Source organism: Strigops habroptila, chromosome 4 (assembly GCF_004027225.2).
Source record: "Strigops habroptila isolate Jane chromosome 4, bStrHab1.2.pri, whole genome shotgun sequence".
Taxonomy (NCBI): Eukaryota; Metazoa; Chordata; class Aves; order Psittaciformes; family Psittacidae; genus Strigops; species Strigops habroptila.
Genome location: NC_046358.1, coordinates 69743267 through 69763395, shown reverse-complemented (window position 1 = coordinate 69763395; position 20129 = coordinate 69743267). Strand labels below are relative to the sequence as shown.

The 20129-nt window shown below is 49.9% G+C and overlaps 1 protein-coding gene across 5 annotated transcripts in view; it reads left to right on the top strand.

Moving 5' to 3' along the window:
* Positions 1 to 20129, top strand: part of RAB11FIP3 (RAB11 family interacting protein 3) — an 80305-nt gene that overhangs the window by 32278 nt on the left and 27898 nt on the right. For 3 of the 5 annotated variants that reach the window (XM_030482117.1, XM_030482118.1, XM_030482120.1), the window contains exon 3: positions 7919 to 8010. In XM_030482117.1, coding sequence (XP_030337977.1) covers positions 7919 to 8010 — 92 coding nt within the window. Of the gene's footprint in view, positions 1 to 7651; positions 7803 to 7918; positions 8011 to 15852; positions 16045 to 20129 lie in introns of those variants that run through there. The other 2 variants (XM_030482121.1, XM_030482122.1) reach the window with 2 other exon arrangements.

Genomic DNA, 20129 nt, shown 5'->3' with positions numbered 1-20129 from the left:
AGGTTGGCAGAGATAATGTGGTGACTTCTAATACAAGCACTCCTGTTGAGGTAGGAACTGGGCAGTGTCGTGTTTGTAACCTCTCAACCCCTTGGTTCCCTTCTCAGAGATCTTACACTCTGGATTGAAAAGGTCTAATGCTTCTCTTCAGCTGTCCTCCTTCCTTTTGTAGGAGACTGGTCAGGCACAAATGAGAGTGGTGGATTCTCTTCTGAACTCCAGAATGTTTCCAAAACCTTTGAAAGCTTTCCCAATGAGTTTTATTAAAAGTTTACATTCCCAGGAATTAATGACTGAAGCGCTGATGATCCCTGCTGGTTCCTGTGTTGTGTAGTTTGTGCTTTTGGAGTGCTGCATTGTCACTGATGTATAGGGACAGGAAGGAAGGGCTGTCCACCTGCACCATAACTCTGCCACCATCCTCCTCGCCTTAGGGAATCTTACACTAGAAAAAGGATTAAACCCCACTCTTATAGGACCCTCCTCCATTTGTTTTCCTTTGGGCAAAGTTTCTTTTGGAGAAGCCAATTGGAGCAAAAGCACTTTAAAAAGTACAGCTCCCCTCTCCTTCACAGCGGTGCGTGGGACACAATTTAGCTCATTTTAGAAGGGATTTTTTGGCAATGTTGGGAGAAACAGGGAAGGGTATTCAGCCATGTGAGCCTTCAGGAGCATTTCCCTGTTGATCTACATGGCTTTCAAGGAACTTTGAAGGACAAGGACTCCAAACTGCACTACTATGGCCAGTTGCAGGAGGGCAAACTGGCTGCCTGATTCTCCCTGTGACAGACAGGACACTTGAGCAACACAACCATCACTTAGGAGATGGCTCAGAACTGTGATATGCTGCACCGGGGAGAATTCTTCCTGCAGGTGTAGTTTAATGTCTCTTCATCTCTTATGTTTTGGGTTTTTTTCGCCCATAACTCAGGCTGAATTCTGGTCAGGACCTAGCCTCTGATCTCAGGCTTGCCCGCCTTATAAATAACTATACTTTGGTTTTACTAATGGCTTTGTAACTTACTTTTTACTTCATTGAACTCAAATGCTTGACAAGAGTCCAGCTGCTGGGTGTCCCAAAGGTCATGTGTACATTGAGTGTGCTCTGGGAAGCTAAGTTAGGATGTTCTGTTGCTTGCATAGCTGCATGCACTCTTCCAAAAGGTCCTGCCTCAGACTTTTCACAGAACAGGGAATAAAGCTGTTGCTTGCAAAATCCAGCTTTGTTTCCTGAAACAGAGAGCTGTTGCAAGTAGGAGACACAATGAAGGAGATGGAGGACACCACAGAAGCCCAGACTGGTAAGGGACCTTAAAGCTCGTCCAGTTCCAACCCCCTGCCACGGACAGGGACACCTTCCACTAGAGCAGGTTGCTCCAAGCCCCTGTGTCCAACCTGGCCTTGAACACTGCCAGGGATGGGGCAGGCACAGCTTCTCTGGGCACCCTGTGCCAGCGCCTCAGCACCCTCACAGGGAAGAGCTTCTGCCTTATATCTAACTTGAATTTCCCCTGTTTTAGTTTGAACCCATTGTCCTATCACTACAGTCCCTGATGAAGAGTCCCGCTCCAGTGTCGTTGTAGGCCCCCTTCAGATACTGGAAGGCTGCTCTGAGATCTCCACGCAGCTTCTCTTCTCCAGGCTGAACAGCCCCAATTTTCTCAGGCTGACTCCTCACCAGGGCACCTTGTGCTATTTTGGAGGCTTAATCTCTCAGCCTTTTCTGACGGTGCATCATGAAGTGGCTCTGAACCACTTGCTGGTGGCCACAAGCCTGCTCCTCATTTTCCACCTCTCCAGCAGTGAGCCTTTGTTCTAGGCTGACACAAGTCTGGAGCAATTTGGTCGTGATGACTAGCACACACTGAGAAGACACTGAGAATCAAAAACGAGGAGCCATGTGTTAAACTCAGTACCAAATCCCACATGTGTTAGTGGCAGCTTCCTGTCTCTGGTCCTTCACTGCAGTGGAGGCAGCAGTGTTCACCTGGGCTCCAAGATGAAGTCAAGGCAGCTGTATTTATGCTTCCAAAGCGCTTGGATGCCATGAAGTTAATTCTTTTTCTTATGTCTTTAGATGGTATGTCTAAACTAAGCTTGAGGGCCTGCACTGTGTGAAGAGGATCAGAAGGAATATGTGATAAGCACCAATCCGTGAGCAGTGATATTCAGGAAGTGAAGGACTGCTAAAGCTCATTAGTTGAGAGGAGCTTGGATGAAGGTTGTGTAAGCAACCTTAATTCTGATGCTGCCTCCCTGGAGCCTGAGCTTGCCACTCCGTTATTCCATTGTGTAGTTTTTGGTTGTTAAATGTTAGTCTTCAGTAAGTGCTGCTGGCCCCTTGTCCCATCTCTGAGAAAGTCAGTAGGTTAAGCTACAGAAAGCTGTTCTTCCCAGCTCTGAGCAGTGCCACCGCTTCATATGTGAGCATCAGATGATAGATGTGCTCCTGGGTCATGTATGGAAAGCAAAAGGGTGGATGGTTGGGGTGGTATTAGCTTGAGCCTGCACAGACTAATACTACAGTGTTAAGCTTCAGTGGAAGCTCCAGACCCTGAGCTGCCACTGGAAATACTGGGCAATAGCTTCCTCTCTGTCTCTTTGCTCTGGATGCAAGATCCTCCTGAATGCCTGTAACCTTTTAATACTCAATTGTGTGTCCTTTTAGCCACCTTGTTTTCAAGCAGCATTCCCAGTAAAGGAGTTTGGTTTATATCAGTTGTCTGCTCTTAAGCCAACCATTACTTTGTCTTGCCTCTTGCCTTTTTTCTGGGGTCTGTTTTGTTCCATTCCTGCAGGTTCCCAGCCTTATCCTGTGTTGAATAAATCAGGTCTGTTAGCTGCACATAATCCATACTGTTCAATTCACTCTGAGTTTGTGGCTCTGTGGCTTGCAGTGGTATGTACAGCGTGTGTTGGCAGATGACTTAAATACTTCTGAAAGGCTCTGTTTTTCTAGGTCATTCATTTATGAAGCCGATAAAACTGGCGCTGTTTCTGACCTGTGTGTCACTACTGTAGCCACAGCTGTTCACTCAAGGTGCCTTTTCACTGAAATCCTGTCTTCTGAAAGCAGTTTTTAGAATCTTATTTCAGGAGCTTTCTGTACCCTGGGACTTCTGTTCCTGTCGCTCTACACTCGGTCCATTTCTTGAAAAGCCCAGGTTACCATTGCACTGCTGAGCCCTTTGGAAGCACAGTGAGGCATGAAGGGGTATTTTTGGCTGCTGCAAGAGCTGGGCACATATTCAAGCCCCACAAGGAGCCCAGGACCTGTCCTGCTTGTTCTTTAGCTGTGTGTATGCTGTACATTCAGGAGAGACTTCTGTGGAGCTGACTGTGTGTCTGCTGTTGACAGCGCTGCTCCATGGAGCTGCCCTGTGACTCCAAACGCTCAATAGATACAGGACAGAGGTTGCCCTTGGCTTGCAGATGGCTTAAAAGAGTGAATGCTCCATCAGCATGCAGATGTGTTCGGGCAGAGATGGTCCTTGTCAGAAGCTTTGCAGAGTAGTGTTTGGACAATGATTTTAAATGCTGGGAGGAATGAGGCCAGATTAATGGGGCCTGGAGTAACCTGGTCTAGTGGAAGGTGTCCCTGCCTGTAGCAGGGGATTGGAACTGGATGAGCTTTAAGGTCCTTTCCAACCCAAACCAGTCTGGGATCTTAAGAATAGAGGGAGATGCAGGGTTTAGTGCATTGGCATAAGCCAGCAAGAGACAGGGCAGCATTGGGGAACACAGAAGACCAAATGTGTGTGAGACAAAGGCTGATTGGACAAAGCTGGGCTCATGGCAACATTTGTGTGACAGCAGATCTCCATCTCCCAAGTGACTGGTGTGGTCAGTGTGATGGGCTCAGGAGGTGGTGATCTCTCAGTGGGGTTTGAATGAGCACATGCTGGGCAACAGGAGGCTTCAAGGCAGGGATGGGAAAATGTATCAGAAGGATGCTGCATGTGCTTCATAGTAGACTCGATTTGGTTTTTTCATGGTTTTTTTACCTTCTAAATTCAGCTTACCTTCACTGGATGATACCATTGTAAGACCATGTGCCTGGTCTTACTGGTTAGAATTACTTCTACCTCAGCCACGTTACCCTGATAGAACACATCTGCCACCATAGTTCAACTAAAGCTTTATCCAGCACCCTGCCCACATATTCCAATGAAATTAATGCAATTAATTTGGGCAAAAGACCTAGCATATTGCTTATAGCCTTTTTGCAGGAAGACTGTGGGGCAGAAAGGTTCCCTGGAGGGTCTCTTTAAACCTGACTTTTAGCTTTGAGATTTTTGGCTGCGCATGGAAGTAATGGGACTAGCAGTGGGAGTGCTGGATAGAGTGGAAACCACAGGAGGAACCATAGAATGTGAGGTTGGAAGGCACCTCAGGAGTCATCTGGTCCAACCTTTCTAAGCAAAGCATGACCTAGACTAGATGTCCCAGCACCCTGTCTAGCTGAATATTAAGTGTCCAATGTTAGGGAATCTGCCACTTCCCTGGGGAGGTTATTACAAAACGGAGTCTCCATCTTCTTTGTAGCCACACTTTAAATGCTGGGACATGGCAGTAAGGTTTCCCTTGAGCCTTCTTTTTTCTAGGCTGAACAAACCCAGCTCTCAGCCTTTCCTCATAGGGCAGTCTTCCCAGTCCTTGGATCATCAAGCCGGTCACGGACACTCAGGTGAGAGGACAAGAGGCACTCGGTCCCTAATGACATCCACATCTCTTGGCAAAAGCTGTGATTTTAAGCAGCGTTGGAAAGAGGTGACTCAGGGTGTGCTGAGCCCATGGACTGTCAAAGAGGAGAAACTGGGGCCTAAAGGGGCTACAGGAAACCTGGAGAAGGGCTTTGGACAAGGGCCTGTAGGGACAGGACAAGGGGGAATGGCTTTAACATGCCAGAGGGGAGACTGAGATCAGCTCTTAGGCAGAAGTTCTTCCCTGTGAGGGTGCTGAGGCGCTGGCACAGGGTGCCCAGAGAAGCTGTGGCTGCCCCATCCCTGGCAGTGTTCAAGGCCAGGTTGGACACAGGGGCTTGGAGCAACCTGCTCTAGTGGAAGGTGTCCCTGCCTGTGGCAGGGGGTTGGAACTGGATGAGCTTTAAGGTCCCTTCCCACCCAAACCAGTCTGGGATTCTGTGAAGGAAAGAGGTCAAGTGAAATCAGGGATGTGTGGTAGAGCAGATATCACGCTCTGTAGTGTGAGTGGTGTGGAGAAGGACATGTGAAGCAGAGGAAGATATCAGCTGGGATTTGGCTTTAAGATCCAAGGGAAAGAGCACAGGGAATCTGAGCTCACCACATGCCACTGGCGCAGGGCCCTGTGGTGCTGCTGGTGGCCCGTGGCCATCCTCCTGTGCTTAGTGGCGCAGGGTGGGAGAACAGCGTGCGGAGCCCTCGGCTCTTGCCACGTGCCTCCTCCTGCACCTGCGGGAGGGTGCTCTCCTCATGGGGAGTGCCAGTTGAGCAGCAAAGGTCGCTTCGTTTCTTTTTAATTCTCTTTTGGAAGGGAATTTGAAAGCTTAATGCAGCCTATTGTTCTGGGAGATGTGCAGGCAAGCTCTCCATGGCAACTCTCCCTATACACAAAGCACCATATGGCTTTTTTGGAGGGGGAGGGAATAAATTGAGCAGAAAAGTCACCCTTTGTTTGTGGTGGTGTTTGTCTTTGCTCTCTGACGTGGAGCACAGGGAAGTAGAAACAGTGCTGTCTCCTGGGCATGGCTTCTGCTGGCCATGCCACCAGCGAGGCTGCAGGTAAGCTCTCAAATGGTTTTTCCTTGTTTTTACAGTGGAGATTGCTGTAAAATAAACCCTGCCTGCACAGAGAACTCCTCTGCAGACACTGTCACATTCACCCCCACACCAAGAAGCACCCAAAGGGCTGGGATGGCTCAAGGAACACGTGTTTTGGGCAAGAGCTGCCCAGGAGGCAGCTGATGGCAGGGAGCTGCTTGTGCACCATCTCCCCACATGTTGCAGCCCTGCTTCCAAAGGGAGCTGGAAGCCTTCACTTGACTGTAAATCCTCCCTTTTCAAGTCCCTTTGGAAGGGATGAGCAGAATAAATATCTTTGTGGCGGTACAAAAGCAGGAAGCCTCAGTGTGTCTGCTTGGAGGGGGAGGAAGAGAAATGATAGGGGGAAAAAGCAGAAGGGAGCAGCCTGTGCCTGGCTTCGCCACCTTCTGGGTGCTCTGCGGGTTGCAGGGCTGCACCAGGAGCACTGGAGGTGGCCTTGCAGGTGGGTTGCCCAGCCGAGGTGTGAGCTGAGGCACTGGAAGCACTGGCAGCTTCCCAGCACCCAGCTGCTTGGCTGGAATCTTGCCACTGTCAGATCAGGGAATCAGATGTGTTGCAGATGAGGTGTTTGTGCTGCGTGGGGAGGCTGTGGAGAGCAGAGCTGTCGCCAGGGCTTGTGCGGGGGGGGACATGGCAGAGGGCAGAGCACCAGCGGGCACAGGACTGGGGCACTGTGCCTGCAGCCTGTGTCCCAGTGAGCTGACAGGTTGAGGCCGGGTTGGATGGGGCTTGGAGCAACCTGGTCCAGTGGAAGGTGTCCCTGCCTGTGGCAGGGGGTTGGAACTGGATGAGCTTTAAGGTCCCTTGAACACTGCCAGGGATGGGGCAGCCACAGCTTCTCTGGGCAACCTGTGCCAGCACCTCAGCGCCCTCACAGGGAAGAGCTTCTGCCTAAGAGCTCATCTCAATCTCCCCTCTGGCAGGTTAAAGCCATTCCCCTTGATCCCTTGACTTCATACTAGATGTACAGATCCCTTAATGAAAAATGGCCTTTCTTGCTACCAAAGATGGACCCAAAATGGGAGCCCTGGCTGTGACTCCATGGTGATTGCACCGTTTGAGGGAAGCTGCGTATGATGCTGTCTGGGTGGCTGTGTAGAACGTTGTGTGACTTAATGTGTTCCTTTGGTTGGGCTTGAACCTGGCTGTGCTGCCAGCCTGCTGGGAGGCCTCCAACCTGCAGACCCTACTTCATAGCTCTGCTTCCATCATCTGCCTCGAGCAGCCAGGAAAGGAAGGCCTGTCCCTCCCCAAACCCGGGTGATGGCCGAGCTTTCCTTGAGCACTGACATAATGACTCCTCCTGCCTAGCCAAGTCTATTGACATCAGAGAACCCCAGTGCTGCAACGTTTGCAGCTCCAAGGCATATGGTTCTGAGCCTGCTATTTATTTTGGGACTGCAGCATCTGATCTTGATTTGGTGTTTCCGGCCTGCGATCTGGGTCGTGTGCTGGATCGGGCATTAGCTGTTGCTTGGGGGAGCACGGGGGATTTACGCTGCCTTTCCTCTCTCAAAGGACTCAGAAATGCTGCTCCTCTCTGCTGCAGATGGGTGTTTGGGGGTGGGAGGGGTAATTTTTTTGTAAAGAAATCTCCTTGAAAACCTCCTATTTTCCTATCTGCCTGTGAGGATGGCTTCTGATGTGGCTGGCCACGGGAGGAGCAGTAGATGATAAAAGCTTCGGTGCAGCCTGCTTTCTCTGCGGTTCCCATGGTAGTTGGCTGTCACACATAGATCTAATGTATTCCCTACCCACAGAAGGATTAAAGCCTTCTGGGAGAAGACTAAGAGGATGCAGGAAATGGAGGTAGTGAAGAAACCAGGAAAAGGAGTGGAGACCATGGCAGCATAGGGATGAATCCAGTGCTGGCCCCGTCGGAGCAGCAAGGGGCCTCGTAGAACCTTTGCCAGGGAGCAGCCAGCCCAAGTGCCTTCCACCGGAGCTGGTGGTGGGATGTCTGGAAGCAGAGGTCCTCTCTGAAAGCTGAAGTCGTCGGTGTGTGCAAAAGGAAGTTCCTGTCCTGCTGCTGTCATGTTTCCCAAAACCATCTTCACTTGAGGGTGCGGGTTTCCTTTTGGTGATTCTCTTTCCTCTCTTATTTTCCTCTGCAGATCCCGACAGCCAATTGTATGATATGGGATATAGCCCTGAGGAGGAAGCCCCGGCCTGTCCTGATGAGTTTGACGACTTTGTCACGTTTGAGGCAAGTACAATCGCTGTTGGCTCCCGCAGACATTGGCTGTATACGGTGTAAGGCTTGAGCATGGAGACTTTTGCTGGGGGAGACAAGCATTTGCTCTCACAGGGCTCAGGGATACTTAAAATGTTATAAAGACAAAGCTTTTAATCTGTGGGTTACTGCTGTTTCAGTAAAACGTGGTGTTCAAACAAAACCCTACAGCTGGTGCTGGTTTAGCTTGCAGGATTGTCAGAGCATGCTGTCCTGGGTGAAAGAGGGGCAACACTAGCAATGTGGGAAGGGTGCCTGCTGCTGTTTGTGTTTGTCTTAGTAATGGAGTTGCTGAGGTTGGAGAACCTGAGCCTGATGTTGAGATGTCCAAGCCAGGAGCCTGCTGTAGAGGCACAGTAGAGCAGTTGGACTTTGGCACTCAATGCTGTTTGGCCGGTAGAAGGTAGAGCAGAAGACAAAAATGCAGATTTTCCTTATTATTCTTGGGCTTCATCAAGGATGTGGATCTGACATGGTGTTTTTTCCTTCTGTTAAAGTTACAGCCTCCATCCCTCAGTTTCCTCCAGTATTCCTTATCACACAAGTGTATCGCAGTGATGTCCTGTATCCACTCTCCCCAGGTAGAAAGGAAGCTGCTCCTGCAGTGCCATGCTGTCTGTGTTTGTAGGCTTTTGGGCTTTGCCTGGGAGGCTCCCTCTGTTCCTGCTCCATGCCTTCCAGCCTGGAGCCAAAGGCGCTGCAGGTGCCTTCAGAGCAAAGGGCTGGCTGGCTCCCTAGTCCAGCATGGGGACTGAAGAGCTTCTTTCTGCTTTTCCTTTTCTAAACTTTCCGCTTCAGGTTTTTGACTCTTGCGTCTTGGTAGCCTGGATGTTTTCATCACACAGATTGGTACTTGCAAAGGGACTTCCAGCTTCCTTTATATTTGCGTGCTTTGTGTAGTCTATAGTATGTTATTTGTGACTTCTTGATAAAAGGCTCAAGCTATTCTTTTGAGTTTTCTAAAGATAAACTGGGTGTTGGGCAACTGCTCTTCCCCATGTTAGTTAGAATGTCCATCACTGGAGATGGCTACAGACTCTCACTTGGACAATTTAGGCCTGACAGTTGACCAGGTCGTCATCCCATTTTCCAACCAAGCACTGGTTCTCTTGAGCCGATTACCAGCTCCTGTGATGAAGTCAAGGGGCTTGCAGTGTCACCCTGAGCAAGTCCCATATTCCCTTAGGACTGCTTGGATAAACACAGCCTTAAAAGCTGGCTTCCTCCCCCAGAAAGCTTTCAAGGGCATGTTGAATATTAGATTGGTTTTCCTTTTTGAGAGAGAGTTACACAAGCCAGGAATAACTGGGCAGAGGGGGACAGGAAGGCAGGAGGGGAGATGGGTTTTCATGTTCTCTATCTGACACAAGGTCACAAATGTGCTTTTTTATCCACTGGACTGAGCAGTTTGGAGGCTGCGACAGTCGCAGTGCTCATGCAGGCAAGGGCTTCTGCTTTCTGCTCCTCAGACCTGCGTCAAGGGACGGTCTTCTCTGAGATTCAGAGTAGGGATGTTTTCTAAGGGCTAATTTAACACAGATGAGCTCTGTCAGGGCTGCAAGCTATTCTGGGCAGGAATACCAACAAGCCGGCTGTGTGCCCTGCTGGGATGAAATAATTCTGCTGCTGGGCCATCATTTCCTTGAAACGACAAGGTGACCCAAAGGAGAAAAGGTGCTGAGTCCTGAAATCTCCTTCTGAGAAAGATGTAAATGGATTCTTACACGGAATTCAGGGCAATCATCTAAAGATCAGAGCTCTGTTGGTGTCTACGTTTAATATGCCGGGGAAGAATTACTCCCGTTGTCTTGGATACATGATTTGAAATAATTTCCAGCCTGCAAGGATTTTGTAGAGGTTTAGCAAATGAGAACATGACCAAGAAATGCCGCTCAGCATTGCGTGTGTAAAAATAAACTGGTGTCTTGGGGCGTGTGGTGTTTTGTTCTTGTTCGGCTGAGCCGTGAGCTCCCAACGTGCCTTTTATTCCACATGTCCTGTAGTGCTGTACCTTGGAAAGCTTGAGCTGTTTCAGGGAGGGGGGGATGAGAGAAGCCGGATGGGGGAATGAGGAAGCAACCTGCTGGGAGCAGCAGATGAGTGGTTTTCACTGAAGCACTGTGCAAAAGAGCTGCAGGAGGGCTCCAGCAGGCTCCTTGTCATTAGGTGCCGCAGGCTGCTGGGAACCATTAATACAGAAAACGGATAAATGGCCTTTTCCAATATATATTCCACCTTGCTTGGATTCACCTGGAGGAGAGGACAGAGAAAAAGCACCCTTCAAAAGCAAAAACGTTACCTTTTCTCCAAGCAGACCTCTCACACCACCAAGAAGCAGTTTGTATTCTCAAATGTCCCCGTTTCAGCCCTAAAACCTGCTGCTACACAGGCAGCTAAACATAACAGCTTCTTTCTCAGCCCTCAAAACACAGCTGGTGGGTTCAGCCAGCGGCTGAACCCCTCTTGCTTTGGCAGGGCCATGGGGTGAAGAGGCACAGCTTGTGTCACATCAGAGGACCTTTGGAAGGAGCTAAAGGAGAGGTGCTGCATTTGCTTTGCCATGGTACTGTGAGTAATTGGGGTTACTGGATTTGGCGTATCAGCTTGGTCCTCCTTAAACAGCACAAAATTGGAGTGGCTTGAGTACTTGGCTCTTACAAGTGTTGGGGCCTTGATGGAGAGCTTTTCTTCTAAATGTTTGTTCAAACAAGTGTAAACAAGTGCTTTAAGCAGTCTAAATGAAAATGTCTTCTCTCTGTTAATAATAAGGTTATTCTTGTTGGTGACTCAGCCCCTCTTCTGGTGGCTGTCAGCGGTGGGAGCTGAACATCCATGGAAAACCCTGAGCACCCACTACTGGTGTCTGTCAGCCAGCGTTTGCGCTTCAGGGAGGAGAACCAACGCTTGCATCTTTCAGTAAGGGCGTAAAAACCTGTTGAAGGGAGCAAAACTTTGGCATTTCACACAGGGACCTTTGTAATGTCAGGTACTTCCACAGTTCAGCCACCGGTGTGGCTCCTGGTGTGGCATGGAGCTCCTGGCTATTGTTGCACCTTGCCAGCTCTGTCCAGCAGGCTGGTCTGGCTGTTAAACTGTTGTGAAAGAGGATTTCTGGTAACATGGCTTCACTGAGACAGCGGCTTGAGAGGAGTGGAACTGCAGAGGCCTCAGTTCCTGCAGCCACGTGGCTTCTTGTGCATCCAGCTGTGTCAATCCCTAGTGCTCCACTGTCATGTGTGCAAGAGGAATCTCATCCCTGTACACCCACTGTGGAGCAGGGAGAGCATCACCTCCACAGGGTTTCCTGCCTGCAGCCACAGGTAGTGTGTTTCTCCTTGCCCAAGGTGATTGCAGGCAGCTGATGACAAGCTTTCTACTTACGCAGGGAAATGCCACGAAAAAATAATGACAGCGTTTCTGGCTACCCTGCTTTGTAAAACTGTGCAAAGGGAGCTTGGAGTCTGTCGACACACCTGAGTCCTCGCCTGCTTTCACTCAGGTTGGGTTTGTGCAGCTAGTGCTGACTAACTGGAAGGTAGGAGTTATCCTTTCCTCCCTTGCAAGCTCCCATGAAGTGTGTGACTCGGTTCTGAGGTACTTGGACTCATTTGCAATGCTCTGCAGGGGGGCAAGGAGAACTTGGAGTTAGCTTTCATGATACCTGCTGTGCCTTATGGATGAGCCCACTTGAGCAATGCAGAGCAGCAAGACTGACTCTCCCAACATGAAAGCAAGCTACAAAAATTTGGCGTGCTGCTGGAGTTATGCTGGGGGTACTGAGTCCAGCTCTGGAGTCCACAGTGCAGGAAAGGCATGAACCTGTTGGAGAGGGTCCAGAGGAGGCCTACAGAAATGATCAGAGGGATGGAGCACCTCTCTTATGAGGAATGACTGAGAGAGTTGGGGTTGTTCAGCCTGGAGAAGAGAAGACTCTAGGGACACCTCACAGTACTTAAAAGGGCCTGTAAGAAAGAAGGGGAGAGACTTTTTCGCAGGGCCTATTGTAATAGGATGAGGGGTGATGGTTTTAAACTAAAAGAGGGAGATTGAGGCTGGACATGAGGAAGAAATTCTTTACAATGAGGGGGGTGAGGCACTGGCACAGGTTGCCCAGAGAGGTGGTGGATGCCCCATCCCTAGAGACATTCAAGGCCAGGCTGGATGTGGTTCTAGGCAACCTGATCTAGGTGAAGATGTCCCTTCTCATTGCAGGGGGGGTTGGACTAGATGAGCTTTGAAGGTCCCTCCTATTCTATGATTGTATGAAGATGTGTAGCTGCAGGTAGGCTGGAGGAGAGGCAGAGCTTGTGCAAGGCTGTGCTCCATAAAGACTGATCAGGAGCACAATAAATAGCACAAGTGCTGGGTTTAGCCACGGGAACTCGTGCTTTGGGCCAGCAAGGTCATAGGTAGACCCTTTTTTGATACTTGCAAGACAGGGCAGCCAAACCCCGTGTATGAGAGGCAGGGGGTGCTGTGCGGTGCTGTGTGCCTGGTGCAGGGCTGTTGCCATCTGCTGGGCAGCCACTGTGGCTCCGCTCGGAAGCAGCCAGGAAAATGCATCCCGTGGAGCTGTGCACAGCCACGGACGGGGAATTGTGCTTTCTCAGAGCAGCAGCACTAACCAGACATGCAGAAACGCTATAACCAGGCATGTGCATGGGCACCCTGCGAGCCTGATTCCCCCCCTCTGGCTAAATGTTTAGTAGCAAGTCACACAGCACAATTGGAGTGGATCTGGGCAGTGAAATGGTTGTTGGTGAAGTCCCACATCCAGTTGTGTGTGTGATCTGGGAGGATGGGGCACTCTAGGCACAGCTCGCTGCTGCTGAAAGAACTGTTGCCTCTGTTAAAGTTAGAATTTCTTTTAATGTGGAGCAATTGGATTTAATGCTTCTTGAAAGGCAAAAGATATCAGAGTGAGAATTTTAAATCCATGTTGCTGGAGTTCTCCAGCTGCTCAGAGTTGCTGCAAAGGAGACCAAAGACTTGTAGTATTCTAGCTGTGCACTGGTAACACAGGAGCTGTTGTTGGGAGTGCTAATGTACCACAGCTTGGCGTGCAGGAGCCATTCCTCTGAGGCATCAGCTATCACTTCTTGTGGTTTGAGTTTAGCGATTAGCCCACATGGTGTGGTTGTACCTGTCTGCTCTAGACTCACTGTCTCTCCTGTGGTAGCCCAGTGGACCTTCTGAGCCCTTCTTTCTTATTACGGGCTCCCCAGGAAGACATTTAGATGAGCTCTTAGGCAGAAGTTCTTCCCTGTGAGGGTGCTGAGGCGCTGGCACAGGTTGTCCAGAGAAGCTGTGGCTGCCCCATCCCTGGCAGTGTTCAAGGCCAGGTTGGACACAGGGGCTTGGAGCAACCTGCTCTAGTGGAAGGTGTCCCTGCCCGTGGCAGGGGGTTGGAACTGGATGAGCTTTAAGGTTCCTTCCCACCCAAACCAGTCTGGGATTCTATATTTGCCTTCCCCTAAAGCAGAGAGCTGTGCGTGGTGGGCGCAGAGTATTTGGAGTATGTATTTTCTGCCTCTCCTGCTTTGCAATCCTCGGCATCATCTCCATACCACTGTTACCAGCAGGTGCATGTCTGGTAGTGGCCAACCAGTCTGAAAAGATGGGGTGGAGCTTTGCAGCTCTCAGATGCAATCTGCCTCCTGGTTGCACATGGGCTTGCAGGGCCAGGGCAGGTTTAGCTCAGGCCTGCGGTTCGGCTCACCAGCTCTCCCAGGGACAGTGTGGTCCTGAGCACCCTAAGGCAGGTATGAAGGTCTGCAGTGCTTTGCCATGCTGGCACTGCTGTACCACCACAGCGACGGTGGGGATGGGAAGATGGAGATGACACAGCAGTGTGTAAAGACTGAAGCTCTTCACCTCTTGGCTCAGGCTTTCCTTACCAGTGCTGTTCCCCTGTCTGGAAGGACTGGCCTCAACAGGCTTCTGGTCACAGGGCTGATCCAGAAGCATTGGCATGTCTGAATGAAAGAAAATCACAAATCCCTCTCTAATTTGGCTGCTGGAATTGCTGTTAATTTTGTCATCAACAGCTCTGCACGCAAAATCTTGTAGGTGGCCACAGGGCTATGAAACACAATGTAGTTTGTCTGTTTATCTTCCTGTCCCCTGGGGAAGCACGTGAGCCCTGAGACATGTCGCACTGTCCCCAAAGCCTTTCTGCTCTGCTGCATGGAGAGGTGAGGGAGCTGCCCATCCTGTTCGCAAGTCCAGAGCACAGTTTCACAGCTAACAAGTGAACAGGCTGTATTATGTTTGTATTGAGTAAGCACAAGAAAATACAGTAATCAAGTTACTAAATCTCCTGAACTGAACTCCAAAATCAGTCCGTAGTGGTAACTTGGTAACAAAAAGCCTGGAAATACCAAAGGAATTCATATATTTCATATATTCATATATATAGACACAGTACTGCTTAGAGGAAAGGATGGGAGTGTGATGTGTCCCTGAAGGCAGGACTCCAGGGTCGTGGTGAGAAATTTCTTTGCTGGTGGGAAAAGATCCCAGTTGGAGTGTTTGCCCTGCACAAAACAGGCTGGAAGGAGATTGGAAAATAAAGACCTTGAAGCCTTATCTTGAACCGTGAGCACAGTGCGTGGGACCGAGAAACGTGGGAGCGGGGCTGCAGCACACCGAGCAGGCCAAGCCACGGTGCAAGCAAAGGTGTCTCAATAAGAGTTTGAAGAGTGAAGCTGGCAGTGGTTGGGGCTTCCTCATTAGCTTTGCTGTAGGGATACCTGCCTTTGGGCTCCTCACAGTGGTGCCAGACCTTCCCTGAGGTCTTGGAGCACACACAGAGGAGCTAGGAGAGCAAAAGGGCAGTGACCTGCTCAGTTGAGTAGCAGATGTGGACAGGGCAAGGAGGAGAGCTCAGGTTAAAGCATAACTCTGCTGCTGCTGTGCTTGTTAGCAGCAATCCTTGATTTTCCTGGACTCAGCACAGAAGGTCAACTGGTTATCAAGGTACAAGACTCTTCCAGTGTTGCTGAGTCGTAGGTTCTGCTTGGGGCACTGTGCTTCAGGAAGGATGTGGACCAGAGAAAGGACAACCCAGGGAAACTGTGATTTGGGAAGGTAATGGGAGGAAATAAGTTTATTTATGCTGACAGACATGACTGGGAGAGCCTGAGGTTTGAAGTACACGAAGATTCTGTAGAGAGGAAACAGAAAAACAGATAAACCCCTCAAAACTTGTGGGTTTGAGTGGTGCATTGCAAACCATGTGCTATCAAGGATGTTGGCTCTATATGCCAGCAGCTGCTGAGGGGAAGGAGGACCCTGTGGATCAGGTCGCCCTGTGCATCATGTCACCCTATGGTGCTGGCTCTGATGGAGCTCCTGTGTTCACCCTGCCTGGGTGAGGGCACTGAGGAGCTGGGGCAGTGGTGGGGTCGGTGTGTTTGTAAACTCGGTTAAACACCCATGACTGAACCATCAGCCCTTCTCTGTGGTCAATATCGTCATCATGTATCACAGATTGCCATCTGAGTCACCCAGAGGGTGATCGTGATTGCTCCTGAGCTTCCCTGGTGATCATAGCAAGCCTGCTTTATTTTTCTATTTGTGGCTCTAAGGAAGGAATTTGTCATTTAGCGCTTAAATATTCACCAGAGCTATCAGGAAAGGTGAGATAAGCGCTGGAAGCCTCTATAGGTCGCCTTCCAAATGAAACTTTTGCATTGGTGATGGTTTCATGGGCAGAAGTGTGTGGGGTTGGATGCTGTGTGGAGCTTTGGAAGTGTGCTTTTATTTTGGTACTCACATAAGGAGGAGGGCTGCAGTCTCAGAGCAGGGAAGTGTGTGTTAGCTCCCGTCTCCTTATCGTGGAGGCTGGGAGGTCAGGAACAAAAGGCGCTCTGTTCCGGACCAGCGCTGAGCCGGTAAGTCTCGTGCCTGGAGTCTCCTGGACTTTGCTTCCCTCCTGCCTTGCAGAAGCAGCCGACAGCTTCTGGAGCTGGGTTTGACTTGAGCGACGAGGCGATGTGTCCGCAGGTGGGTTTTGAGTGCGAACGTGAAGTAGGGGTTTCTAAAGGGATTGCTCTTGGCCCTGGAGGTGCTGGGGAGAGGCAGGGTGGCACCAGACTGTGTCACTTGCTGTTTTCTTACCGAGTGTGTTGGTGTGTGCGACATATCCTTCCTCCCTGTAGTCAGTCGGGTGTGTGTGCATGATGGGATCTTTATAGTCCTCTCTGCCTGGATTTTCTTGGGGGAGTTGGACCAGGAGGGACGGTAGCTCAGGCTTTTGGGGTGCTGAGGTCAGTCTGCACTATCTGGTGTGTTGTGCGTTGGGTTTTGGTTTGGTTTTCTGGGGGGAGGTGGGTGTTTTCAGTTTGTCCCAACGGATGCAGTGCACGGTTCTCTTGCCCAGTCTTAAGGGGTATTATTGAGTGTAGCAGCATCAAAGCCCAACTTCAGGAGCTCTCTAAAAGTTGCCTTCACCCAAGGCTGAGCACAGGCTCTGGGTTTCCCTGAAAAGCAGACATAGCCCAAATGTGCGGGAAGAGGCAAATACTGTGGCCAACAGATAACTGCTGGTGGCAGGGTCCAGTGTGGGATCACTCGGAGGCATGATGGGCTTCTGGACCATTGCTGGTGTCAGAAGCTGAGCTGCTGTGGGGTGTTTCAGGGCTTTGGGGGTGGTTGTATTAATGTAGACTTAGGTGGGACTATAAACACAACCTAACTAACTCCCTTCTCCCTGGCTTTGAATTGGTTTAAAGCCAATGTTAGGACAGGTTGCCCACTGCAGGACTTGGCTGATGCTTCGGTACTGTTAGCTGTGCCAGCCCCCTCTGCACTGTCAGGTGCTGCACCAAGCAGTGGGATGCTCTTCATCTCTTCTACTTTTGTTTTGAGCCTGTCCTACAGCGGTGGTGGGTCTCTGGGTGCTCATGGGGCCAGCATTGGCTTGGCTCCAGGCAGGGCAGCATTCCCAGCCTGGTACTGGCACCAGGGCCCTGCCTGCAGTCAGGAGAGGGTGTCCTTGAGGGTGTTTTTTGTAGCTGGTCTGTCCTGTGTGCAATCAGAGCTGGTGTTCATCATAAATAGGATCATACTTGCTGGGAAAATAGAGTTGTTTTTCCTGTTCCTCTCCCCTCTCTTCCCTTCCCGACCTGAGTGTTTGTGGCCAAGAACAGCAGAGCTTCAGGATGCTGGAGTGGCTCCGGGCACAAGCAGGGACCAGCCCTGCAGCAAATGCCTGGGAGGAACTTCCCTGGGAGCCAGACTTCGCCCTTCTCTCCAAGACAATGCTGTGATAAAGCTTGGTCTAAAGCTTCTGCCCATCGCAAGTCAAAGCTTAACCTGTTCCTGCCTACACCTTGCAGGTGATTCCCAATAGTCTTGTTTCCTCTCCTCATACTCCTTTCTTTTAATGAAGATGGGTTTTAATAGCACTTTACAACACTTAATCAGATAGTCTTTATTCCAACATGCAATCAAGTGTCTGGAATAGGTGAACTGCTTCTGGAGAAGTCTCCTAAAGGTGCTTCATCATCTCACCAGTTTTATCGGGGCACATTACGTCACCCCGATGCTGGTTTCATCCATTTATTTCCTTTTCATCCATTTATTTCCTATTTCCTTTTAGAAGCAGAAGGGCTCACTGCTGGGCAGAGCTGTGCCTGGATGGCCAACACTGTGCTCAGCAGGGGAAGCAGGTCTAGCACTAGAGGAGTTGAACCACAATCCTATCTCAGTTCAGGGGCTCTGTGTGTGTGTATGTGTCCCAGCTTTAAGGTCTGAGGTTTACCTGAAGCATCTATAGGTATGTTTCATTTGATAAAAGCATGAAATACACTGATACGGGTGACACCAACCCCATTCTGAACTTGGTGGGGGTGTTCCTGTCAAGCCCCCTGCAGCACTTGCAGCCCAGCCTGGCTGTCCCAAGCCCACAGCCACCTTTAAGTGTATCATGGGGTTTTTAATCTGGAGAAGTGTTTGCTCTCTGCCTGCTCACAGAGAGGCACAAGCTGCTCACAGCTTGGCCGAGTGAGAGATGTGGCAGGGAGGTTTAAAGGGTCAGTGCACGCACCAGCTGCTCTGGGGCCATAAACAAGAGCTTTGTGCAACCTGTGGCTGCACCTTTGCCTGGGGCTCAGAGGCTTGGGTTTGCTTTGCTTTAGCAAGCACTGGTAATACCTTACCCCCTTTGGTTTGCCTATCTCCTCCTTGCATCTTTTCCTGGGGTTTAGTTACTTAATCTGGGATGAAATGTAAAGCAAAGTTCTCCACGCTTGTGCTCAGAAGGACTTTGCTTATGGTTTCAACTGCCTCTTAACTCATTGACCGCATCGGTTTAATTTTAATAGAGGTCTTGTGTTTGAAATGTCAAGAGACAATTTTTTCTCCTTTGCTAAACACAAAGAAAGTTTGCAAATTGTGTGACAGGGCATCTTTTCTATTTCTTTTTAAATAAATAAATGGCTGCACATCCTTGGTGTGGCTGGAGGAGGATGGTTAATGTGCTCTTATGGTGACTACTTCCAGCTTAAAGCATTGCTCCCTCATTCAGCCTCTATTTCCCATTAGTAAGATGTTTTGTTATAATTTGGTAGATAAATAATCTAACTAAGGGCGCTGATGCCCTGAGCTGTTCAGCTCCTGTTATGCTTCATGTTAAGAGGGTCAGCAGTGGGTAGGTTTTAGTAAAATTATTTGTGGATTGGAGTGTTTTGGGTTTTTTGGTTCCTTTGCAGTAGTTGTCTTTACTTTGTGCTCAGTATAATACTTCAAGTTATACTTAAATTCAAGCTTTTCCAGTGGGAAGGTTTTATTTAAAAAAAAAACCAAAAACAAAAACAAACCAACAAACCCAGCAGCATTTACTTTGGAGTCTGCAAGCAAAATTATTTCCAATTGGCATTAAACCTTTTTCAAACAGGCGAAAAGCATCCCTCTGAAGCAAGCAGGGAAATGTGCAGACATGGACAGTTGCTGTCATCTCTTGGGCCCTCTCTGCTGTGTTGGGTCCCTGCTGCATCCCTCCTGGCAGAGCTGTGCCAGTCCAGCACGAAGCATCATTGCTGCTGGTGCAGGCTGGAGATGGGGTTTTTCTCCTAGAATCAAACATAACCAACGTTGCAACACAACATTGTCCAATATGTTGAAGCCTGGTCTCTCCTAAACTTGGTATATGCTGCAGATATGTTGGAAGAGCACTTGAATTACCCAAGCACATCTTCCTCTGGAGGCTGGGGAGCTGCGGGCTCAGCTCAGGCATCAGAGAATCATAGAATTATGGAATGGTTTGGGTTGGGAGGGACCTTAAAGCTCATCCAGTCCCAACCCCCTGCCACAGGCAGGGACACCTTCCACTAGAGCAGGTTGCTCCAAGCCCCTGTGTCCAACCTGGCCTTGAACACTGCCAGGGATGGGGCAGCCACAGCTTCTCTGGGCACCCTGTGCCAGCGCCTCAGCACCCTCACAGGGAAGGGTTTTCCGCTTACATGGTGCAATGTCCTCACTCGCCCATGAGCAAGCCGGCAGACCGAGCCTCCACTTCCAGATCTCCCTCATCCTCCCTCTGCTCGAGCATTAAGAGCCTGGGAGTGTTTCTAGGAAGTGCAGCATAAATCCAGTAAAGCACTTAAGCAAGTCCCCGGCTGTAGGTATATAAGCAGTAGTGTTTGTTAGATTTATGTTTTTAAAAGTAGCTGGGGTTTTAGGAGGCCTTTGTTCTTGTCTCAAATGCTAGTGAAAGCCACCTTCTTCCGTGCTACGAGTGACATTCACTACAGCAGCCTTTCCTCTGTTTGAATTGAGTCTACTTGAACAACGCAGCCTCCTCCCCGTGTGACTTTGGACTCTGGTCCCGTGAAGGTTTATGTCATGTTTGACTTCAGGGTGGTGTCCTAGAGAGATGCTGATGTCCGTAAGTCAGTGTGGGTCCCTGAAAGCTGAGCCAAACATCCAAGAAGGGCTCCCGTCCATCTGTCTGTCTCCATCCATCACCCACCTCACTTGGCACAGGGGCTGGTGAGAGCGCCCAGCAGGGAGCACAGCGAGGCTGTTGACTAGGTTGCTTTGCTCCCCAGTGCCCATGTGGAACAGGAACGCTGTTGAGCAGTTCTCTC